This window comes from Podarcis muralis, chromosome 8, assembly GCF_964188315.1.
Source record: "Podarcis muralis chromosome 8, rPodMur119.hap1.1, whole genome shotgun sequence".
Taxonomy (NCBI): domain Eukaryota; kingdom Metazoa; phylum Chordata; class Lepidosauria; order Squamata; family Lacertidae; genus Podarcis; species Podarcis muralis.
Window position 1 is genome coordinate 64215933 of NC_135662.1, and position 21785 is coordinate 64237717.

At 43.3% G+C, this 21785-nt stretch overlaps 1 protein-coding gene across 3 annotated transcripts in view; it reads right to left on the reverse strand.

Annotated features, from left to right (window-relative positions):
- Positions 1 to 10932: 10932 nt before the first annotated feature.
- Positions 10933 to 21785, reverse strand: part of FARS2 (phenylalanyl-tRNA synthetase 2, mitochondrial) — a 200602-nt gene continuing 189749 nt past the window's right edge. For all 3 annotated transcript variants that reach the window (XM_077933307.1, XM_077933305.1, XM_077933306.1), the window contains one exon: positions 10933 to 11223. In XM_077933307.1, coding sequence (XP_077789433.1) covers positions 11085 to 11223 — 139 coding nt within the window. In that variant the 3' untranslated portion in view covers positions 10933 to 11084. The remainder of the gene's footprint in view (positions 11224 to 21785) is intronic.

The window sequence follows — 21785 nt, forward strand, 5'->3', positions numbered from 1 at the left end:
ATTTCTTTTCTCTCAGGGCTTTGGCCATTTCTGGCCTTTTAAACTGTTTCTGTTTGCTATTATGCTATGTATCTTTGTATTTTTATATCTGTGATCTTCAGATGAAGCGTGGTACAGAACTTTAATTAATAATAGGAGTAATAATAATAATAATAATAATAATAATAATAATAATAGTTTGGTTGGTCCACCAGGTTCCCTCTTATACATTCTAGCCTCACTGATACAGAGTCATAGGTTTTAGAAGGTACGCAGGCTGACTCCTAAAATTCATGACAATATAATTTCCACAGCATGTGTGGTTTTACCTGGCACAATACATACACCAAAACCACACCTTGAGCCTATCATGTTTATTCAAAGTAAAACACATGTTGTTCACTAAAGCTGACTCTCATCCTAAGCATACATAAGATCAAAATCCTAGTTCTATTATACATATTTTATTTAGCAGTACAAAGTTAGCATAGATAAATTCACTGCAAATTCTGCTCTCCACAGGACATCATCAGTATACAGATTTTAAACACCTTTCATAAGTTGTGTGGTGCTTTTATCCCTTACTGAAACCGCCTTAAATCTGACTCTCCCAATGTACTTAGCTGTGCAATGATTGCTCTCACACGGATGTTTTTGTCTGTATTAAAACCAGGCCTCCCGTTAATAAAGAAGCAGGTAGAAGTTGTTTTCCTGTGGGCATGTCTCCTTTGTTCTCGGAGAATTGCAGGGGAGAAGGATGAGAAACATCAATTTTAATCTCTCTTCAGTCCCTGACCTCTCAAAATGGAGGCCGGGGCCGGACTATCTCTTCCTACGGCATGAGAGAATAGGTCGGGTGACTAGATCCCCAGTAAACTCTCCACACAATCATGTACAAAGCTACACCTATCGGAGCAGGAAATGCTATTTGTTGTGCATGTTTATTTCACCTCTTCTGGTAGTTTCAAGACTCCTAGCAGCTCCCAAGTTGGACAAGTACATCTCCTGAAAGGCCAAGCATACTAACACCCAGGTAGCAATTACTTGCTTCCTGATGTTTGTTTTGTTCATGCGTAGTAGGCACCCTTGCAGAAAATGTACCTGTGGACGGATAGAGAGCTGCAAATATGCTGCCAACGAGCCCTTTTGTCCTCATTTGGCGTGGACGTCTACAACTGTGGAGATCAGAACAACAGTCATAAAGGCCTTGAAACCTCCCTCCTTGGCTGATGACTACTGGAAAATTGAAAGGGTCCAAGGTTTGTTTGCTTCAACTCGCTTGTGGAAATAACTCAGAGGTTATTAAGAAGAAAAATGATAACAACAAGAAGATTGGAAGACGGGACTTGTGAACATCAAAGCAGCAGAAATATGAGAGGATTGGACCCTTCTGAGCTTGAAGCATGGGTACCCCAACAAAAATTTTAAAAATTCGGCAAAATATCTGGACTTTATGATATCTATTGGCATAATTTGGATTAATTAATGAGACATGATTGGATTGTTAAATGGAAATTTAATAAAAATTATTTTAAAAAAGAAAAGAAAGGGTCCTAGGTTTTTGAGGGGAAATGATCTGTTTTCCTCCCCCCACTTATATTTTATTAAATTTTTAAAAATTTTACATATACATTCCAATACATAATATTTTTTTTCCCTTTTCTTTTGTTGGCTTCCCATCCCATATTCCATGGTGTTTTTTCATTTCTCCCCCTTGCTGCACCCTGTCTTCTCTCTCTTATACCACAACAATAATACAAGAATCTCTTAATTCCTTCTGCTGCTCATAGTTCAAATCCTGCCTGCGAATTCATCATACGGTAATATTTCCTTAAATATTTCTTTAAATAGGCTTCCGTTCTTCCACATCGTCGGAGGGGAAATGATCTGTTACAGCTTGTTTAGCTTTGCCTGAAATCAAAGGAGGAAAAGAAAAGCAGACTTGCTTCGATAATAACAACACACATTACTGCTACAACTTTTTAGGTTTCTGTTTACCTTTCATCATAAGGACCCAGCGCGGGTTACAACAATATAAAAATTCTATATTCGTGTTTAATGTGCAATCGGGAGAATAGGGCGGTCCTAAAATATATGTGTACCAGGTGTCAAGGGCTAGGGAAAACAGGTATATTTTTGCCATATAACAGAAGCTATGCAACAAGGATGCCAGATACTCCACTGTGGAAAAGATAATTCCGTAGCTAAGGGGCCACCACAGAGAATGCCATCTCCTAAGCCACCCACTCCAAAACTTCTGTAGTCCCAATCTTCACAGTGACGTATTACCAAGCATCTCCTTCAGCTGGAAGTGTTAAAAATAAACATGAGTATGAAATTCTAGTGGGAATATAGGCTTCTTAAGGTAAGCATGGCAGCAATGGTTTTAAAAACAAAGTTCAGGCTGAATGTGTGGTGCGTTCATGAAAGTGTTATGGCACTGCTGTACAGTGGTACCTTGGGTTACATACGCTTCAGGTTACATACACTTCAGGTTACAGACTCTGCTAACCCAAAAATAGTACCTCGGGTTAAGAACTTTGCTTCAGGATGAGAACAGCAATTGTGTTCCAGCAGCGTGGCGGCAGCAGGAGGCCCCATTAGCTAAAGTGGTGCTTCAGGTTAAGAACAGTTTCAGGTTAAGAACGGACCTCCGGAACGAATTAAGTACTTAACCCGAGGTACCACTGTATTTTAATTTCAGTTTGTGTGACTTTTGGCAGCAAACCTCCCTCCCCCTAGTTTCTTCTTTTTCTATCAATACTCGTTATGTCAAAAGGTTTTTGTCCAGCTGCAATGTTTGCAGATTACAGATTTGTCAAAATATATATATTATAAGCTCAGAAATATTCTCTGCCTTGAAATTATTTTTGTTCCAAAAATACCATCAAATCTCTCGCATAATGAGAATGCTGCCCTGTGTTACGGATGTTGCCGTTGGATGACTTGTACGTACTCTCTTGAAAAGGAATTGTAAGACCCGGGGGACCAGAAGTGCTGACTGCACTAACCTGCTCCCATCAGCCAAAGGCCTTGTCTTCCAAGGCTTCAAGCTCCCCAAAAAGTTATTTGGAGAAGAGGGAATGTATTGCCCAGGGGCCAGGAGCCTCGCTGACTGAGTCAAGCTTGACCGGGTGTAAGAGCTGCTATCCCACAGATAGAATTGCAGCTTTGTGTAATTTCCCCCCTGCTATAATTGGTCCCTTGGGAAACACATAGCACTTCCTGTTAATTTTACTGAAACCAGTGTTTGGAAAGTACTTTCAGAGACATACATTGGAAAGCACCGGAGAATATCAAGTACAGCCATTACTGGCAAAAGCCACCCCATATTTCCACAGTAATTTCAGGATTGGTGTTTTATTTTCCTAAGATAATAATAATAATAATAATAATAGTTTTTAAAAAAATTGTATCCTGTCCTCCCTGACTGAGGCCAGGCTCAGAGCGGCTAACATCATAAAAACAACACAATATGCATAAAAAGAGACATCAATTAATTAAAATACATCTTAAAATCAATTCAGACAAGTTAAAATCTGGGCAGGCGGCAATTACCAGGTTTTATTTGAGATTTAATACTTGCCAGGACCAACTGTTTCCACTCACTGGCGGAGGAACCCGGTGGGGTGCCATTGTGGCTGCCCCCCCCCCCGCCCTGGGCACCACGTCCACAGGATGCATGCCACGCCCCCAGGAAGAACGCCACGCCCCTGCGTGCAGTGCACCATGCCCCTGCAGGCAGCATGCCACGCCCCCAGGAAGCATACCACGCCCTCGGGGACGCATGCCAGCCACAATCCCGCCTGCTCTCCGCCTCCCGCTGGAACTTGAAGCTCCGCCACTGTTTCCACAGAGCATATAAGGACCTGTGAGCTGGTTGGGGGCCTCCTTTGGGTTTGTTTTATACAAAGGAAAGTAAGTCAAACTGCATCCTGCCCAAAGGCCTGGTGGAACAGCTCTATCTTGCAGGCCCTGCAGAAAGATGTCTTCATCAGCATCAGCCTCCCAGTCAATCAGGTCATAGGCCCATCTAGTCTAGAATCCTCTTCCTTGTGATTCCCAGTTACTGACATTCAGAGTCCTACTGTCTCTAACAGTGGAGGTAGAACATAACCACTGTGGCAAGTAGCCACTGATAGCCCTATCTGTAAATTTCTTTAAAGCCATTATCTTTATAGTATTCCATATTAAGATCAGGCATGGGTTGAAGTGGAAAATTAGTGTTATTGACTACAGTGACCCAGTGAGCTTCACGGCTGAGAGGGGATTTGAACCTGTGTCTTCCTAGTTCTGGTCTGATCTGAAATTCTAACAATTAAACCACTCCCTTGACTCAGAAAATTTTGCTGCGCAGGCACTGATTGTATTATCTGTGCACACAAGAGTCAATTGTCTTCAGTATGACTTTACAGGTTAGGATTGGCTCTGTACAGTCCAAACAAGCAGCAATGTTAGCAAAATCACTTAAATAACACCCCGACCCCACCCCACTCACCATTCCCCCCTCCCCCATTTTCTTCCTAACCTAACACTGTATGTAACACTAATGTCTCACAACAAATGAAACTGATCTGTAGAAAACGCAGCTTGAAAAAAGAGACAACGCACATATTTTTGCAAACTAAGAAATCTTTAATAAAATATATATTTAAAAGAAAAACAACATAGCTGAAGGTCAAAGCACTGATAACACTTCATTGAGAAAACTGAACAAAGCAGTGTATAATTTGAGGAGAAATAAACAAAGATAGTTTTGTCTTTCTGAGTTCAAGCCTTGTGTACACAGCACGGAGACATTCAACCAAACATATAGAGGAAAGCTCCCTCAGAACTACACAGCCAATCAGAGCCCATGCTACCTAAGATCATGCCACTCCACCAGGTTGCTAAGCAACACCTCCAACCACCCCCCTCTTGGTTAACTGACTTTAACACTAGCAGAATTAACCCTTAAGTTATGAACTGAATGATCCCTGTTGTTGCACTTCTAAAAAGTAGACACCATGCAATTTGCTTCTGGAGTACACAAGGCTTTCTGTTTGTTTCCAAAAGTGTATACATTGGGAATAGGGAACGTATGGCCCCCCAGATATGGTTGGACTCTCAACTCCCATCATCAACTCCTCAGCCAGCCTGGCCAGTTGTAGCTCAACATCATCTATAGGTTTGCATGCCCCCCCCCGAATCCCTGATGCAAACTTTTGAATAATCTTTGTACCAAGAAACATAAGAAACACATTTATGTACATTTATGATAGTTGGGTAGGAAACATGCACTGGGTACATAAATATAACTGGCTCCTTTGTCCTGTTGACAAAAAACCCCTACTCTTTTGGAAAACACTTTAAAGTACAGTGTTCAGGAATTTCTAGCTATAAGGGTTTCTTTTATAAAACTGTCTCTTTTGTTCCCAGAAATGTGTGTGTGTCTGTGTGCACCTTTCCTGCCACTGCCAGTGGGTGTCCCAAAGTATTCTAAAAACAGATGTCACGAAGACTTTTAAGCTAGGAAGGGAAAGCACCAGAGCTCAGAAAGGAGGTTCTTCAGGCAAAATTGCCCTGTTTTTCAAAAGGGAATGTTCGCAGGAGTCCTGAGCCTCGGACAGCAGGAAACATCATGAAGTATTTAGTCTCTTTTGGCAAGCCAGGTAATTCTCCCTTCATCAAAGCGACATTGCAAGGCTGAACATTTCTCAGCAGAAAGCAGAGAAATCACCAGCCTGATTTCCTACCTTATATAAAGTGAGGTTCTTTTCACCAGATCATATTGGAGAATTAATTCCTATGCTATTTTCCCCTGCTCAGTCTTTTAAATGCTGACTCACATGGCCATGTTGCGGGGGGAAGGGGCTCTGTTGGAGAATGTTAATGCACTGTGAGGTCCTGCAAAAGCATCCTCACCTTTGGTCTTACCACACAGCAGGAAAACTACATTCAAGCATCTTTGCACATACTCTGTATTATAGGCCACCATAACTTCTCCCATATTGTATTGGTGGTGGAATTCAGCCTGAGAGATGTTGGCTTGCCTGAGGATGAGTTATTGGCTGAGTATTTGAACATGGGACGCTGGTGGCGCTGTGGTCTAAACCACTGAGCCTCTTGGGCTTGCTGATCAGAAGGTCGGCGGTTTGAATCCCTGCGACAGAGTGAACTCCCGTTGCTCTGTCCTAGCTCCTGCCAACCTAGCAGTTCAAAAGCACACCAGTGCAAATAGATAAATATGTACTGCGGCGGCGGGAAGGTAAACAGCGTTTCCATGTGCTCTGGTTTCCGTCATGGTGTTCCGTTGCACCAGAAGCGGTTTAGTCATGCTGGCCACTTGACCTGGAAAACTGTCTGTGGACAAACGTCGGCTCCCTCGGCCTGAAAACGAGATTAGAGCCGCAACCCCATAGTCGCCTTTGACTGGACTTAACCGTCCAGGGGTCCTTTACCTTACCTTTTACCTATTTGTACAGGGGGCTCCCAAAGTCTCTCACCCAGCACTATACCACACCAGCTCTTTAACATGCTATCATGTGACTTTGCAAATACAAATTGCTCCATGCTGTTGGTGGTGGCTCTTCCGCCTCAAAGAAATGGCTTTGTGAATGCTTTCACATATATATGGAAAAGGTAAAACCTTTAGCAAAGGTGTCATGGGCTTTGAAGACACTCAAACTCAGGACGCAATGGAGAAACGTGCTAGGAGGAAGGCACACTTGGCAAATCCACACTGTGATCAGCTTCCGCCCGGAAACCAATGTCCCCACTATGGAAGGATGTGTGGATCCAGAATTGGCCTCCACAGTCACTTATGGACTCGTTGTTAAAACCGTGTTTATGGAAGACAATCTTACTCGGCTACAAGTGACCGCCAAAGAAGAAGGTGTGTGTGTGTGTGTGTGTGTGTGGGAATCACTGAAGGCACACAAGCTGTCAGAGTGATCTTGCCAAGTCTGACACCTTGGGTCACTGAAGGCCACCTTCAACAAGATTTTGTGTGCATGAGTCTCTTTGCGCCTGAGATACACACAGACATTATGCGATTTTCACCTTCTGTGCGTTTCCGCACTGTGCTTCCCTGCAGACCTGGGCATCTCATCTTAAAGAGAGGATTAGGAACAGTAATATCAGGACCTACACGGACCTTCTTTGAGAAAGATAAGCCACAATAATAAAGCTTAGGATGAAGAACTCTGATCTACCGGCAGAACAAGGAGGATGAAGTCTTATGCTATAAGGTGCTTAGCGTGATATATCCTGCTCGTGGTAAGTCAGGGTAGGGGAGTAAAATTGAATAGGCCTACAAATCTGTGCCAGAACTCTAGAGACGGTTTTGAAACCAATCTCAATAGTCCTGAGAATGTAGGGATTTTTCAAAAAACAACTAGATTCTCCAGAATCAATATCAAAACCTTAACACACACACACCCGGAAACTGCATTACCTTTGTTTAGCGTGCCCTGTGAGGCAATGGAGACTTTTTCAGGGAAAAAGTTTAAAGGCCTACCTAGGGGATTTTACCAAGACCATGCTTCTTATCAAGGAAGCCAGGCCAGAATTCTTTGAACTCCTGTTGGAAGGTTCATGGAGAATGAGAGCAAAGGATTAGAGGCGTATGACGGTTATAAATTACGAGGAAGGGCTTTGCTCCCATCTGTCTGCGTCTCAAACAGAAGAAAGGCTGAAAAACTCTTTCCGCAGAAAGGGTGAGTCTATGGGGGAAGCAGTTAGTAAGTCCTGTTATCCGCAAGCAGTGCCAGGGCTGCAGATGCATCTCTTAGCGCAAAATGTCAGAGGGAAGTCAAAAGAGTTCCAAATATAAAAGAAAGGAGTCATTTCACCCCTCAAGAATTCCACACATTTCTGATTTCTCATGCTCCTCTGCATCCTAAGGAAGGCGCATACTCTGTCTGGTGTGGTCACCGCCGTGCAAGTCTCCAGAGCTTGCAGCCCTGCCTCATTAGATAAGCACGTGTGTTTTCAGAGTAGCAGCGTTCCTTGATGTCGGGCCGCTAATTGTAATTCTGAATTATTCTGCCTTTCTCTGCTGTCCCCTGACAAATGGCTTGGCATGATGACAAGTAAACACCTTTATTAATAATATATAACCACGATAATTAAGAATGAAATGTTCCAGCCGAGCCAGCTAATTATTTATCATTTATCAAAGCCGCGTGATGCAGCTTTAAATCACGTCTAGCTACACTTACGGAGGGAGGCAGAGGTTACTTTTTTCAGTGTGGGCTGCGAGGAACATGTCTCGCCACCCGTTCTCTCTGCGTCCCCCCCCCCCTTTCAGCAAATTAAGAGAAAAACACCAGTGCAGGCCAATGGTCCATTTACTGCACCTCCACATAACAGAGATGACTGGTGGTGGGAAGGGGGAGAGGGCTGAAGCATGACTGTGTTCAAAGCATCTCCGCCAATGTGCTGCCCCCCCCCCCCCGCTGTACATAAGAAGAGCCTGCAGGATCAAGCCAGGGGCCCAATCTAGTCCAGTATCCTGTTCTCACTGTGGCTAACCAGGTTCCTGTGGGAAACCCACAAGCTGGACCTGAGCACAAGAGCACCTACCCTTTCGTGGCTTCCAACAACTGGTATTCAGAAACATTACTGATCACAGCCATCACGGCTAGTAGCCATCGAGAGCCTTCCCCTCCATGAATCTGTCCAACCCTCTTCTAAAGCCATCCAAGTCGGTGGTCCATCACTGCCAGTATTTATTCACACAGTAAATACTTGGCATTTAACATATGGATCAGGGACTGGGGCCGTCATGGAGAGTTGGGTGTTGGGAACCTTCGCAAGTCCATGACTGCGCACCCTAGAGGACAGATTTCTGGGGGCCGTGTACCAGTAATAGGTGAGGGGGTCAGAGGCAAAATTTGGGGAAAGAGGACTTTTGTGGTAGTGGCACCCACCCTGTGGAACGCCCTCCCATCAGATGTCAAGGAGGTAAGTAACTATTTAACCTTTAGAAGACATCTGAAGGCAGCCCTGTATAGTGAAGCTTCTTAATGTGTAATGTCTTATTATGTTTTTATATATGTTGGAAGCTGCCCAGAGTGGCTGCGGCAACCCAGTCAGAAGGGCAGGGTAATAAAACAACAATAGTACTAGTAATAGTACTACTACTAGTACTAGTAGTAATAGTAGTACTAGTACTACTAGTAATAGTAGTAGTAGCAGTAGTAATAATAATAAGGCAGCACCTTAACCTTGTATAGCAAGCTTCTTTTCAGCCATGCAAAAGTCAGCAACCCTTCATCCTCACACACCTCTCCAGCCTTCACCTGTTGCAAGCAAGAGGCATTATCACAGTTACATGACACATTTCAGCCACAAGAAAGCATTTGAGGCCAGTGTGGGGTGCAGCCTGTGGAGAGAAGGTGTGGCCTGAGAAGGTGGCATGAAATAATAAAGAGCACTGAAAGCTGGATAAAGAGGCCAGGGGAGACACATTTGATCTCTGGCCTGAGGTTCCTTGCCCCTTTATGGGCCAACCCAATATTTTTTTGCTGTGTGAGGCCAGGAGAAGACCAGCCCCTGGCCCATTTTCAATCTAAAGAAGTTGACTAGGCTGGCGGTTGGAATCTTACTTCAAAACTGGCAACGGCGTTGGTATTCTTCACTGAACTTATAGTTTAGGGGGCACAGGCTGCCCAATGTTGCTGTGATCTACCAGCGAAGAGAAGTACCCGTGCTCTGGCTTCATATTGCAGGCATAGCAGGCCAAAATGTCTGCCATGGCTCTCTTGTTAGAAAATCAATTTGGTAATATTCAATACAACACTGGAGGAGGCAGACAAATGTGCCAGTACCAAGGAGAGATAGAGTCACCAGACAGCGAAGAAAGACCTGAGGCAAAAAAACCCCACAAAAACAAATGCTGTGTCTTTCAGCGGCCGCTAAATGACCCAGTGAGATAAAAGAAGTCTTGATTGTGGTACTCCGTACCTGGCTCTTTTCAGATTAATGTTACTGTACTGGGAATGTTAGTTTACGGTAGAATTCGCTGGAGTCTGAAGTGGTGCAATCGCAAAGCAATTTGTGGCTGAGGTAATTCACAACTGCTTCCCTTCGCAGCAGCTTTACAAAGAAAGCCAGATAAACCAAATTAAGCCGTGGGCTTGTTTTGTATCCTAGCAAACCACTGTGCAGTCCAACTTTTTTTTAAAAAAACAAAACATTTTTTGTGCAAGGCTCAGGCCGCAACCTAATTAGTTTGCAGGGAATTACCTCCATCGCCAATTTATCTTATGCATGTTTACTATGAAGTAAAATCCACTGGGTTCAATAGGGCTTACTCCCGGAAGGAGTGCATAGGAATGCAGCCTTAAGAGTTAAAACTGCAAAAAGGGCTCAGCACCATGTCCATTAGGGACGTGGGTGGCACTGTGGGTTAAACCACAGAGCCTAGGACTTGCTGATCAGAAGGTTGGCGGTTCGAATCCCCGCGACGGGGTGAGCTCCTGTTGCTCGGTCCCTGCTCCTGCCAACCTAGCACTTCGAAAGCACGTCAAGTGCAAGTAGATAAATAGGTACCGCTCCTGCGGGAAGGTAAACGGCATTTCCGTGCGCTGCTCTGATTCGCCAGAAGCAGCTCAGTCATGCTGGCCACATGACCCGGAAGCTGTATGCCAGCTCCCTCGGCCAATAAAGCGAGATGAGCGCCGCAACCCCAGAGTGTGACTGGACCTAATGGTCAGGGATCCCTTTACCTTTACCATGCCTATTAAGCATCTTTTTCTCCGTTGCAAAAAAGGGAGGGAGGACCTTCATTTTGTTGGCAGTCTAGCTTGTAATGTACAGTTGGGTCACATTCACAAGCAACCTATAGTTGGCCTGAGGTTCTATCGCAAGTGCATGGAACATCCTGTCAATGCAGAAATAGCACACACGTTCTGGAGTTTAATAACACACGAGAACTGATTAACAACGTACAAATTACCCAACAAGCGATTCACTGATATTTTCAGGAACTGTTATGTTGTTCACTTTTTATTACCTGAAAATTCCACCATTGCCAAAAGCTTCCACATGATAGAAACTGCTTTCAAACAGAAGGGGGTGTGGGCAGGGCAGCGATAAAAGAAAACTGGAGAATTCAAAGCTCAAAATCTTCCCTCTACTCCTAATTTCTGTACAACTGATTCCTCGATGGATTTATGGATGCAGTTTACTTCCTTCTGAGTCAAGGTCTTTTCCAAGTGGCGGTAAGTGATCTCGTAACAATGGCTGGTCCTTTTTGTCCTAGGAAACAAAAACCAGATGTTGGAGAGTTATACGTCAAATAAAAAATATATAGAGAAAGAGCACGCCCTCGCAGTTACTTCCTGCTTTTTCTTGTCTTGTTGTTAATTACATATGCCAATACAAGGGATGGAGCATAATGCATAATTCACTTACAAGGAAGAGAAACCAGCAAAATTTGTTTTGTAGCCCCACTTGTATCTCAAAGGTACAACCACCATGCTTTTCAACTTTTAACATTCTTTCCCATCTTGAAACCTCGTACCAGTGGTTATGTGCCCCTCTGCTGAGGTGCCCGAGGGAAGTCAATTTTAAAATCATTGGGGGGGGGGGGGAGACTGCGACTGCACCTTGGGAGGAGGTGAAGAAAACCCTAGCAGCTAAAGAGGCATATGTAAAATTCCCAATGATTATTATTAAACCAATGATTTACCTCAAGCAAGTGAACCAATCCACATTCCCCAGGGCACAAAGGAACCAAACACACAGACATTCAAAGGAGAGAGGGTTCGTACAAGGAGAGTGAGTATTATTTTACTCTGTAAAACACCATGTACATTGATGGTGGCAGGTAAATCAAAAATAACCCTTCATGCTTGTGATGAAGAGGTCTCTGGTCCACAAAGCTTATGCCACAATAAATCTGTTAGACTTTATGGGGCCACAAGGCTCTCTCCTGCATTTGATGTATGAGTCTTATTCTCAGTGTGTGTGTGTGTGTGTGTGTGTGTGTGTGTGTGTGTGCATGCGTACGTGGCCCCCCCCGCCCGCACGCGCGCGCGTGTGCGCGCACACACACACACACACACACACCTAATGGGAAGGGGGACTAGGGAAGGTAAACAGTAGGGCCAAAAGGCCACTGAACGCAAGCTTAGGCCACGATAAATCTGTTTGTCTTAACTGTGCTACAAGGCTCTTTTTTCTGTTTGTTGTAAGACAGCTGTCCTGCCTGAATCCTACAATAAATGTCCAATCACACAAGTCGATTGACTTTTTAAAAAAATCAACAAGCACGCGCTTGGTAATGTATTTAGACTGGTACCACACAGTCGTATTACGCATTGTTGTTCTGTATTAAATTTCTGTATGGGTTTCTTGGGGTGGAAGGGATATTTATTACCCACCCTGGGACCTTAGGGCGAAGGGCAGGTATCAAACAAACAAACAAACAAACACTACTGCCACATGCAGAACATTGTAGTGATCCCACAATAATCCCTTTCGGACTGCACTTCCTGTCTGCCAGGTTTCTTTAGAAGCACTTCCTGGGGTTGGAACAGACAAGCATGTGGGCTTGTAGTGCACATACACAGGCAAGCTAGAACAGAGGCAACTTTCCTGTGAACCCAGCTACCCACAACTTCTCTTAGAGGACAAAAACAGGCAGCTTTAAAAAAAAAAAAAGGAAAGAGCTATGCGCCACTTAGGTGGTTAAAGGCTGTACCAATCGGTTGATCCTTTACCTGGAAACGTTGAAAGCCACTACTGCAGAGAACACAGTTTGCAACACTGTCAAGAGCCGAAATACCCAGCCAGAAAAACTCTTGAGCCTGCAGTTCTGCTAGGTCAACAAATGCTAAGGATTAACACTGAGTAAGGAGGACATTATTTACCCAAACTGCACCTTCTGACAACTCCATCCGGCCTGCAATCACACAGCCTCTTTCTCCTTTCATTAAGCTTTAATTGATCTTAGCGTCACAACATACTCAGCCACAGCCTGAGGCTTTCGGGTAATGAAACACAGTAAATACACTGGAGCGCCACACAAGGGACGATGGGGAGAAACATAGCGCATATATATTGATGGATTCTCGTGCCAAAAGGAGCATAAATAAAAACACCTCTCAGCAAATAAAATGGCTGAAACAAAAGACATTATTTGTGTAATAGTGGAAGGAATGATTGCATGATCAGCATTCCATATATGTTGACAGCAATGTCTACAGCTGGACATGGCTGAGAGCTAAACCAGATTAAAGACATGCTTGTGTCTTTCATATGTGTGCATTTTAAAATAACAGTTGTGTGTGTGGAGGGGAGGGTGATCTGGATCAGGACCATGACCTGTGTAAATGGGGTTTAATTCATCACCCTACCCACAAAGCTTTCCTGCTGAAAATCTCCCTCCAGAAAGCTGCCATTTACAAGGGTATTGTGGAAGGATGTGACAAGAGTGAAAGGGTGACTCTTCTCATGTGGTCACAGTTTACCCTATTGCAGGCATGTCCAACTTGAAGTTGACTATGATCCACAATGCAATATAAAAACTGGCACCCAGGGATGGGTGGAGGGTGGGCGGCCGCTGGCTGCTTCCCCCAACATGGCAGGGGTGGATGCAGGGAGGGAGGGCGTGTGCCGACGGGGCAGGGGTGGGCGCACACAACGTCAAAGCAACCCCTTCCAATGTCTCCAGCAGAAGGCGGGTGGCGATCAACCAGAATTCATTGCAGATCTACCCATCGACCGTGATCGATGTGTTGGACGTGTCTGCCCTATTTCAATGGGTTGGTGGGCAAGCAGAAAATGGGTCTTCTCAGCAGTGGCCCCAAAATCCTGGAATTCTATACTGAGTAAGATCCAGCAAGCACAGCATTTTTAAATGGTCCTTAAAGACCCATTTTTTTACAACAGCCTTTAGGGGCTAATTTACTAACTGGGCTTTAGATGTTGATATGGTCATTACTGCTATGACGAATCTTTGATGCCATATTATTGTAATATTGGTTTGAATGAAGTCTATGTCTACGCATTTTCAATGGCTTTTAACATTCTATTTTACGCGTATTAGTACATGCACAGTTTGTGAATACGCACTTTGGGAGGCATCCCAGCTCTTCCCCTAACAGTGGTATATAAGTTAAATAAACAAAAGAAAGAAAGAAATCTCAATTCCGCTTCCTATCCCCCACCCCTGCTATTTGAAAAGAAGAGGAGAAAACAAGAGAGACGAAGAGTGTCTTTAACATCAAATCCAGTTTGGTCCTTATGCAGGCCATTAGTCATTCCATTTACCTCAGGTTTTACCTATCTATCTATCTATCTATCATCTATCTATCATCTATCTATCTATCTATCTATCTATCTATCTATCATCTATTTATTTATTTATTTATTTATTTATTTATTTATTTTACCTCAGTATTACCTCATTTGTTTATTTAGCCAGTCCATTTACCTCAGCATTTTCTACCTATCATCTATCTATCATCTATATCTATCTATCTATCTATCTATCTATCTATCTATCTATCATCTATCTATCTATCTATCTATCATCTATCTAGTTCATTTACCTCAGTATTACCTCATTTGTTTGTTTGTTTGTTTGTTTATAGCCAACCTTTTACTCTAAGGGGCTCAAGATGGCACAAATGTGTTTTTTTTCCCCTTCCTCATTTAATCCCCACAACAACCCTGTGGGGCAGGCTAGGCTTAGAGATGGTGACTGACTAACTGGTCCAAGCTCACTTGGGGAGCTTCATGGCTGAGTGGGGATTCGAACTCTGGTCTCCTTGGTCATGTCGATGATCTAACCATTTATACCACATCGACTCTCATGGACCACGCTGCTCACATGCTGAAGACTGCTACACCCGTTACTCAATTAGTTCTGCAACATTTATAGGGCTCTCCGTCCATGCGAGAGAGGCTAGAGGAAAATATTGCAAAGTGATTAGAGCTGACAAACAATGGCTATTTCCTCTCTGCGTTATGCTCTCGAAACCGCCACATCTAACAGAGTGCAGATGATTACTCTAAACCATGCTATAAATTTCGAAGCTGACCATTATTGCTCTTGGCTCCAAGCCAGCTAATGGCAAGATGGCTGAAGCTTGTGTGGCTTCACACTGTCAATGGGAATATGATTTAAGCCCACACCCCACCAATATATGTGCTTGAACCAGCGTAGACTTAAGACCTACTCCTCTTGCTTTTTTTAAAGGGGCAAAAGTATGGGGGTAGGACTATATACAGCACCCAGATGGCATGGGATGAAGTGTGTACTTCAAGCCAGAGAGGCTAATGCTTTGAGTTAGATCTCCAAAGCCAGGCACAGGAAAAAGCAGAGAGCAACAAAGAATGGGGAAGAATTACGTAGCAATGGAGTGGGAAGGTACAGGGCAGCAAGGGAACTGTTCCTTCAGCAACAGGGTACCAACAAGTGAAGCTTGAGATGGTAGACACACAGACCAGCACTATTGGAAGTCTGGACTGCAAGAGATTTAAACTGAGGTTTTCATCCTTTTGCAAGCTCTTGACATTTTTGAAAGACCACACCCCCAATGTTTTTGGGCTGTGTGTCCACTGGTGTTAGTCTAGGACAGCCTTTCTCAACCTGTGGGTCCCCAGATGTTGTTGAACTACAACTCCCATCACCTCTAGCTAGCAAGGCCAGAGCTCAGGGATGATGGGAGGCGTAGTCCAACAACATCTGGGGACCCACAGGTTGAGAACCACTGGTCTAGGATACCTTTGGACTGAGAGTGGCATTTGGCCCCAGGAGCTTGAAATATTACTCTGCTTCCAAGGCTTATGAATAACAGTGGAAACAGTGGAGGTGCCAATGGACTATGCTCCTCCTGATGCCTGATGTGAAATTCTCCTTCTCGCATGCTGGAACCGCGAAGTTAGCTAGTGGCTGGATTGTGTTGCTTTTCGTAGGAATACCTGGGAATGCTCGCAAGTGGTCCGACTGTCAAGCACGCAGTCATGACAAGGTAACTTCCAACTTGACCTCTAATGCTTTGACTCCGCTAGGCAGCCACACACAGGGCTTAAAGTCTCCTGGACTTAAAATGAGGCTAGAACAGCTGACATCCTTCACACCGATGGATGGTAACCTCAGTGCTCCTTCCAAGAGTAGACAGGTGAGGAGGAAACAGGCCTAGCAAGGGGACAGTGGCTGAAATAAAGAGTTTGTGGGAGATGTACAGAGAAAACTCTGCTTTGACATGTTGTGAGGACTGTTGAGTGAGATTAAGGTGGCTGATGGGATAGCCAAGTCCAACAATGTTTGGCTTGAATGAAACAGACTTTGATATATTAAGCAAGTGATGCACAGAGCACAAGAACCTAACATAAAGCAAGGTAGGTGACAACTCTCTGAGGCCATGGGTGCCCGAAGACCCACAAAATTCCCCATGGAGGAACTGGGCACCCACAAATTTCAGTGCCAGGGCCATGCACACTGCATGGCACCACAGCCCCATGGTCCCAAGGCCAAGCTGGCATTCCTTTAAGCTGCTGAAAAGTTACACCCCATTCAAACCCTGTTCAGCAGTGGGGGCTGTTGCTCTGTCTAAACCTTGCAGGGGGGGGGGGAAGCCTTTAAAATAGTGTTCTGTGCCTAGTTGCTAAATCATGAGATTGTGCTGAAGGGGTTTAGGATCCAGTATGGTCATCTCCAACTTCTGGCAGGACCTTAAAAAGGGTATTTTAAAGATTAAGTATAGAAGAGTAAGACGTATAGACCTCACTGAAAAGCTTACATACAAGTTGCAACAGCCAAGAAAAATAAAACATAAGGACTCTTTTGCTAGAGACTATTGAAGCTTGATTCCACATCTGAAAGTGGAAACCAGTCCCTAGGGATTATACTAGCATACGGACTTCATGATAACCAATTTTCATATATATATTCCTATTTATAGAAAGGTTGACCATTATTGTGTGGGAATTGCTATTGCAAGGGTGAAGATATCTCCAGAGTGGGGTGCTGCGATGTTGTTGTTGATGATTTTGATTATGTAACACAGCTGTAAAATGAGAATAAAAAATTAGAAGCAGCAGCAACAACAAGGCCTGGAGACAGATTTTCAGTCCTGTGAGTTGAAGATAACGTAGAAAAGAGGAGTAAACTCATACCACTTTTGCCGTGGAAAACAGTTTTGTAGGTTTGTTTTTTTTTTTATAATATTTTTTATTGCGTTTCTTTTCATAGTTTTGTACATTTCAAATTATACAGAAAAGACCAAATGCAAGAAACATTTTTTTGGTTTTTTTTTAACATTGGACTTCCCCACACCTTCCAAAGCTGCGTTCTTTGTAATAACATTATCAGCAATTTGTTACCTTATTTCAAACCTTGTTACAACTTTCAATTATTATGTCTCCACATTCGATATGTTGTATCTCACTTTTGAAACCTTTAAAATAAACATAATATGTTTGGTTCACTTGTCTTCTTTTCTCATTTGTAACTTATTTTACCATTTGCTTAATCATATTTGCTAAAGCATATCATTTTCAATAACATGCACTATCTTAAGATTCATACAACTTATAATATTTTTGCAGATAGTCTTTGAATTTTTTCCAATCCCCCTCAACTGATTCTTCATCCAAATCTCGGATTCTGCCGGTCATTTCAGCTAGTTCCATGTAGTCCATCAACTGCGTCTGCCATTCCTCCAACGTGGGTAAATCTTGTGTCTTCCAGTTCTTTGCAATGAGAATTCTTGCTGCTGTGGTAGCATACATAAACAACGTTCTATCTTTCTTTGACACTTTCTGGTCCACCATGCCCAGCAGGAAGGCCTCTGGTTTCTTAGGGAAGGTATACCTAAATACCTTTTTCAGTTCATTGTGAATCATTTCCCAGAAGGCCTTCACTTTTGGGCAGGTCCACCAGAGATGAAAAAATGTCCCTTCTGCCTCCTTACATTTCCAACATTTATTATCAGACAGATGATATATCTTGGCTAGCTTGACTGGGGTCATGTACCACCGGTATATCATTTTCATAATATTTTCTTTCAGGGCACTACATGCAACAGTTTTGTAGGTTTGGATCATAATTTCAAAAACTTGCAATGCTTGTTTGGTCAGAGGCAACAGGATAGTAGAAAACCATAGTAAGTGGAATGTCTCTCTCAAACCGCTCCCAATTCTCTTAAAAAAACTATGGTTTGATTCCAGCCTTAATTGTATTATTACAGCCTTGTGTGCTGGAAGAATAGACAGAAGCAGGTGATTATACTATGCCAAAAATGTCACTTTGCTGAAATACCATCTGTATGCTCTAGAGGAGAGGTGCTTAGCTGCACAGACCATTTCTCAGAAAGTCTGCCACAACAATGCAGCCATCTGCTGGCCTCGGTCACCGAGGCTTTTTTGTCTGAAACATTTCCAAGAAAACAGGAACCCAAAGATTTGGGGATCTTCAGCCGACACGGAACGAAGAAGGTATCCATGACACTGAGACAAAAACACACCATCCATATGCGCACATATAATAATTTCTGAAACTACGCCAGAAATGAACTCAACTCCTTATCAAGTTAACCAAATTATAATTTAGCTGAAGTCCCAAAGAAAGATATATTGGAAACCACCCCAGGGATTTTGAGTTATGACTGTTAATGGTCTTTGGACCTATGCTAGTAAGGTTTGCCCCACATAAAATCCATTAACCAGTAGACCAGTTTATTCCTGTAAATAGCAGGAGCACCGCCTTGCCCCCACAACTGAGGGGGCCTGAGGCCACGCGACATCAGAATGCTGTGTGCACATGCCCCATGGCATGCATGTTTGACGTTGCAGGGCGTGAACGTGTTGTGCAGGCGCCCTGCAGTTGGGACACTGCAGAACTTTGGGGGCCCCCGGCCCCTTCATTGGACATTTTGTTTGGGGGGCTCGGACCCCCACGGCCCCGCATAGATGGCACCCCTGGTAAATAGAGTGAATGTCAGCATTGGGGGGGGGGGGGATCCATAGCTTCCAATACAGAATGGTGACCTTGAGTTTCACAGACTTAAGAAAGGAGAAGGTTTGCAAGAACTGGAATTTTTTTTAATCCAACAGAGCAGTCTTGGCATGCTTCCTTCAGGAGGGAATTTCATAATGTGTGCCACAGTTGAAGAGCACCCATCCATTTTTTAAACAAGGCAGAGTTAGGCAGGTGTCAGGGCCCTATAAATTCGCAGACGTTTGAGAGGTCAGTCCTTGTTATTTTCAATAAGGTCTTTGGCTCCCTTGATTACAAAGGCACATTTTTTTAAAGTCTGGAGAACTACCTGCAATCACCCAAGAACCCTACAAAATTAAAGCATTCTTTATAATTCACTGGACACCAACAACCTTCTATAAGTAGTTTCTTTTCATTTACATCCTTGCAAAATGAGAGGGCTGGATTTTGTATGGGGGATAGAGCAATTTTTTTTTTTAAAGAGAGAAGTGTGGTACCTTTTTCAGTCCTTATTACTAATAGATCAAACCAGAAAGTTATTAATAATCAGGAGGAACTCCCCCCCCCCAATTACATGTTAATACTAAAGGCTACAAAAAGCATTACTAAAAATAAGATTACTGTCAGATTAAAAATGTATTCAAATAATAAACTAAAAAGAGAATTTATAAAAGAATTTAAAACAAATTGGAAGGAAGCAAGGCCAAATCAGAGTGGCAGGAGGTGTCTAGACATTTCCCTTTAATGTTTAAATCCATTCACTAGGTTAACATCCAGGGAGTTCACCTTAAAACTGTTCAGTGTGAGAAAACAGGCCAAATATTGGCCCATGCAAACAATGCAAATATCTTTTCCTCTCATGATCAAACACTGTAACCATGGTTGCAACAAAAATAGACAATGAGATGCAGTGCTTTTAACAAAACTGAGATAAATAAGGAAACACTTAAGGCGAAATTAGAGGAGAAGAACAGGGCCAAAAATGGCAAAGCTGTGTCGCATTCTCCCTCCTCTCCCCTTTAACACGTAGTAATAGAAATATGCAAAACAGCATCATCGTGTTGTGCATTTCTACATTTCCCCGCTGTGGCAGTGGGTTGGGGAAACACGCATCGTGGTGATGTCATCTCACACCTTTCTGTAACTGAAAGTTACTGTGGAGTCTCAAAGAGGAGTTCGACAGAATGGTAGGGTTTTCGATTTTAGCCACATCTGAAGAAGAAGAAGAAAATACCCAAATTCTACATGGAACGCTCTCCAAAGTTTGCAAACAAATTTAAGGAAAGCATGCAACAATCCACTTTTTCATTTTGCACAATACATGAACTTCGCTTTACCCAATTTATTCTTGCAAGGAGTGGAACGGTGGATGAACGTGGAGGCAGGGAAAGTTATGGAGATTGGCATTTGAGAAGCCTCTAGCCTGGCCCATTAGTTAGACTCACTGCTCTGGCTTATTTCTGTGTCGTATTATTGCTTCACTGTATCTGGTTATTGTTAACTGTTGCTCACATAGTTATTCCTTTATTAGGTGCTTTTTTCTAAAAACAAATGATTAGGGGCACTCTCATTTTGACTCAAGAAAACCACCATTTTATACCTCAAATCAGGGAAAATAAATACCACAAATGGACAAAAGTACAAAGATTCACAAAATGTTTAGGGGTATGTGTACCCTTCTCTCCCCCCGCCCTCGAAAAAAGCACTGCTTTTGTTTATTGTATTTCTATCTTGCTCTTGCTCCCAAAGGAGCCCAGGGTGTCAAACAACAAGTGATAAAACATCTTCAAAAGGCTTGTTGAAAGAGGAAAGTCATCAGTAGATGTCCAAAAGGGATCAGAGATGGCACATGTCTAATATTCAAGGGGAGGGTCAGTTCCACAACCCAGAAGGCCGAACTCCTACATTGTGTGGAACAGACAACACACACAGCTGCAGGTATCAGAAGGTCCTAGGGTTGCAGTGTACCATTGCAGTAGTCCTTGCCGGAGCCTGCACTCACATTTGCTGGTATTGTAGCTCACAGATCAGACACTAAGACCGCAATCCTGAGCACAATTTACAGGCTGCTTATGAATGAGTGACTTCCAGCCCAACTTCATAGGTAGCATTTACAGAAGCCCATCTCAACTGATCTCTGAATGAGCTGAAGAATTCTCCTCTGTGCAGGGAATTAATGTTGCCCATGGGAGAAGCCATAATTAGCAGAGTGAACGGAACAATCTTGTTCAAACGGGTTAAATTCTAAGCAATTTTAAATTATCAAAAGATTAGGGGGAAAGCAGAAGGTGACAGAAGGAGGAAGAGAGATTCAGTAGAATAAAAAAAAAAAAAACCCAACCCACAACACTTTTGATTTTAAATGCTGTTTTGAACTTTTAAGAGCCCATGTGACCACTATAATTGCATGAGCAGAGACATATGGAAGGAGAGAACTCATGCATTTCCCCTGAGCAAAGATTTTCCTTGAGTGCCCAAGGCACCCCAAAGTTTCTGCTAAGATTCTGCACAAGTTTCTGCCTGCCATGTTAAACGGTTCAAAGAGACACTCATCTCTGTCAATGCCCTCTTCGCACTTCCAAGCCAGCTTACTCTTGGGAAAGTGGCAGGAAAACAGGAGCAGTCAAGGCTCCCTAGGAAAAGGCTGACAATGACTACAAACCTAGTTAACTTCAACCTTCAGAGTGAGTTTGCACTCAGTTGTCATAAACTCCCAAACCGAGGGCATTTGTATTCTGAACCCCCACAATCACAAAATGTGTCACCACCACTATTTATAACCTGAATATACCCATGTAAAATTGTAATGCTTTTATACCATGCAGCAGCAAGAGCTTAACATGTGACAGCCCTCAGTATACCGACATTA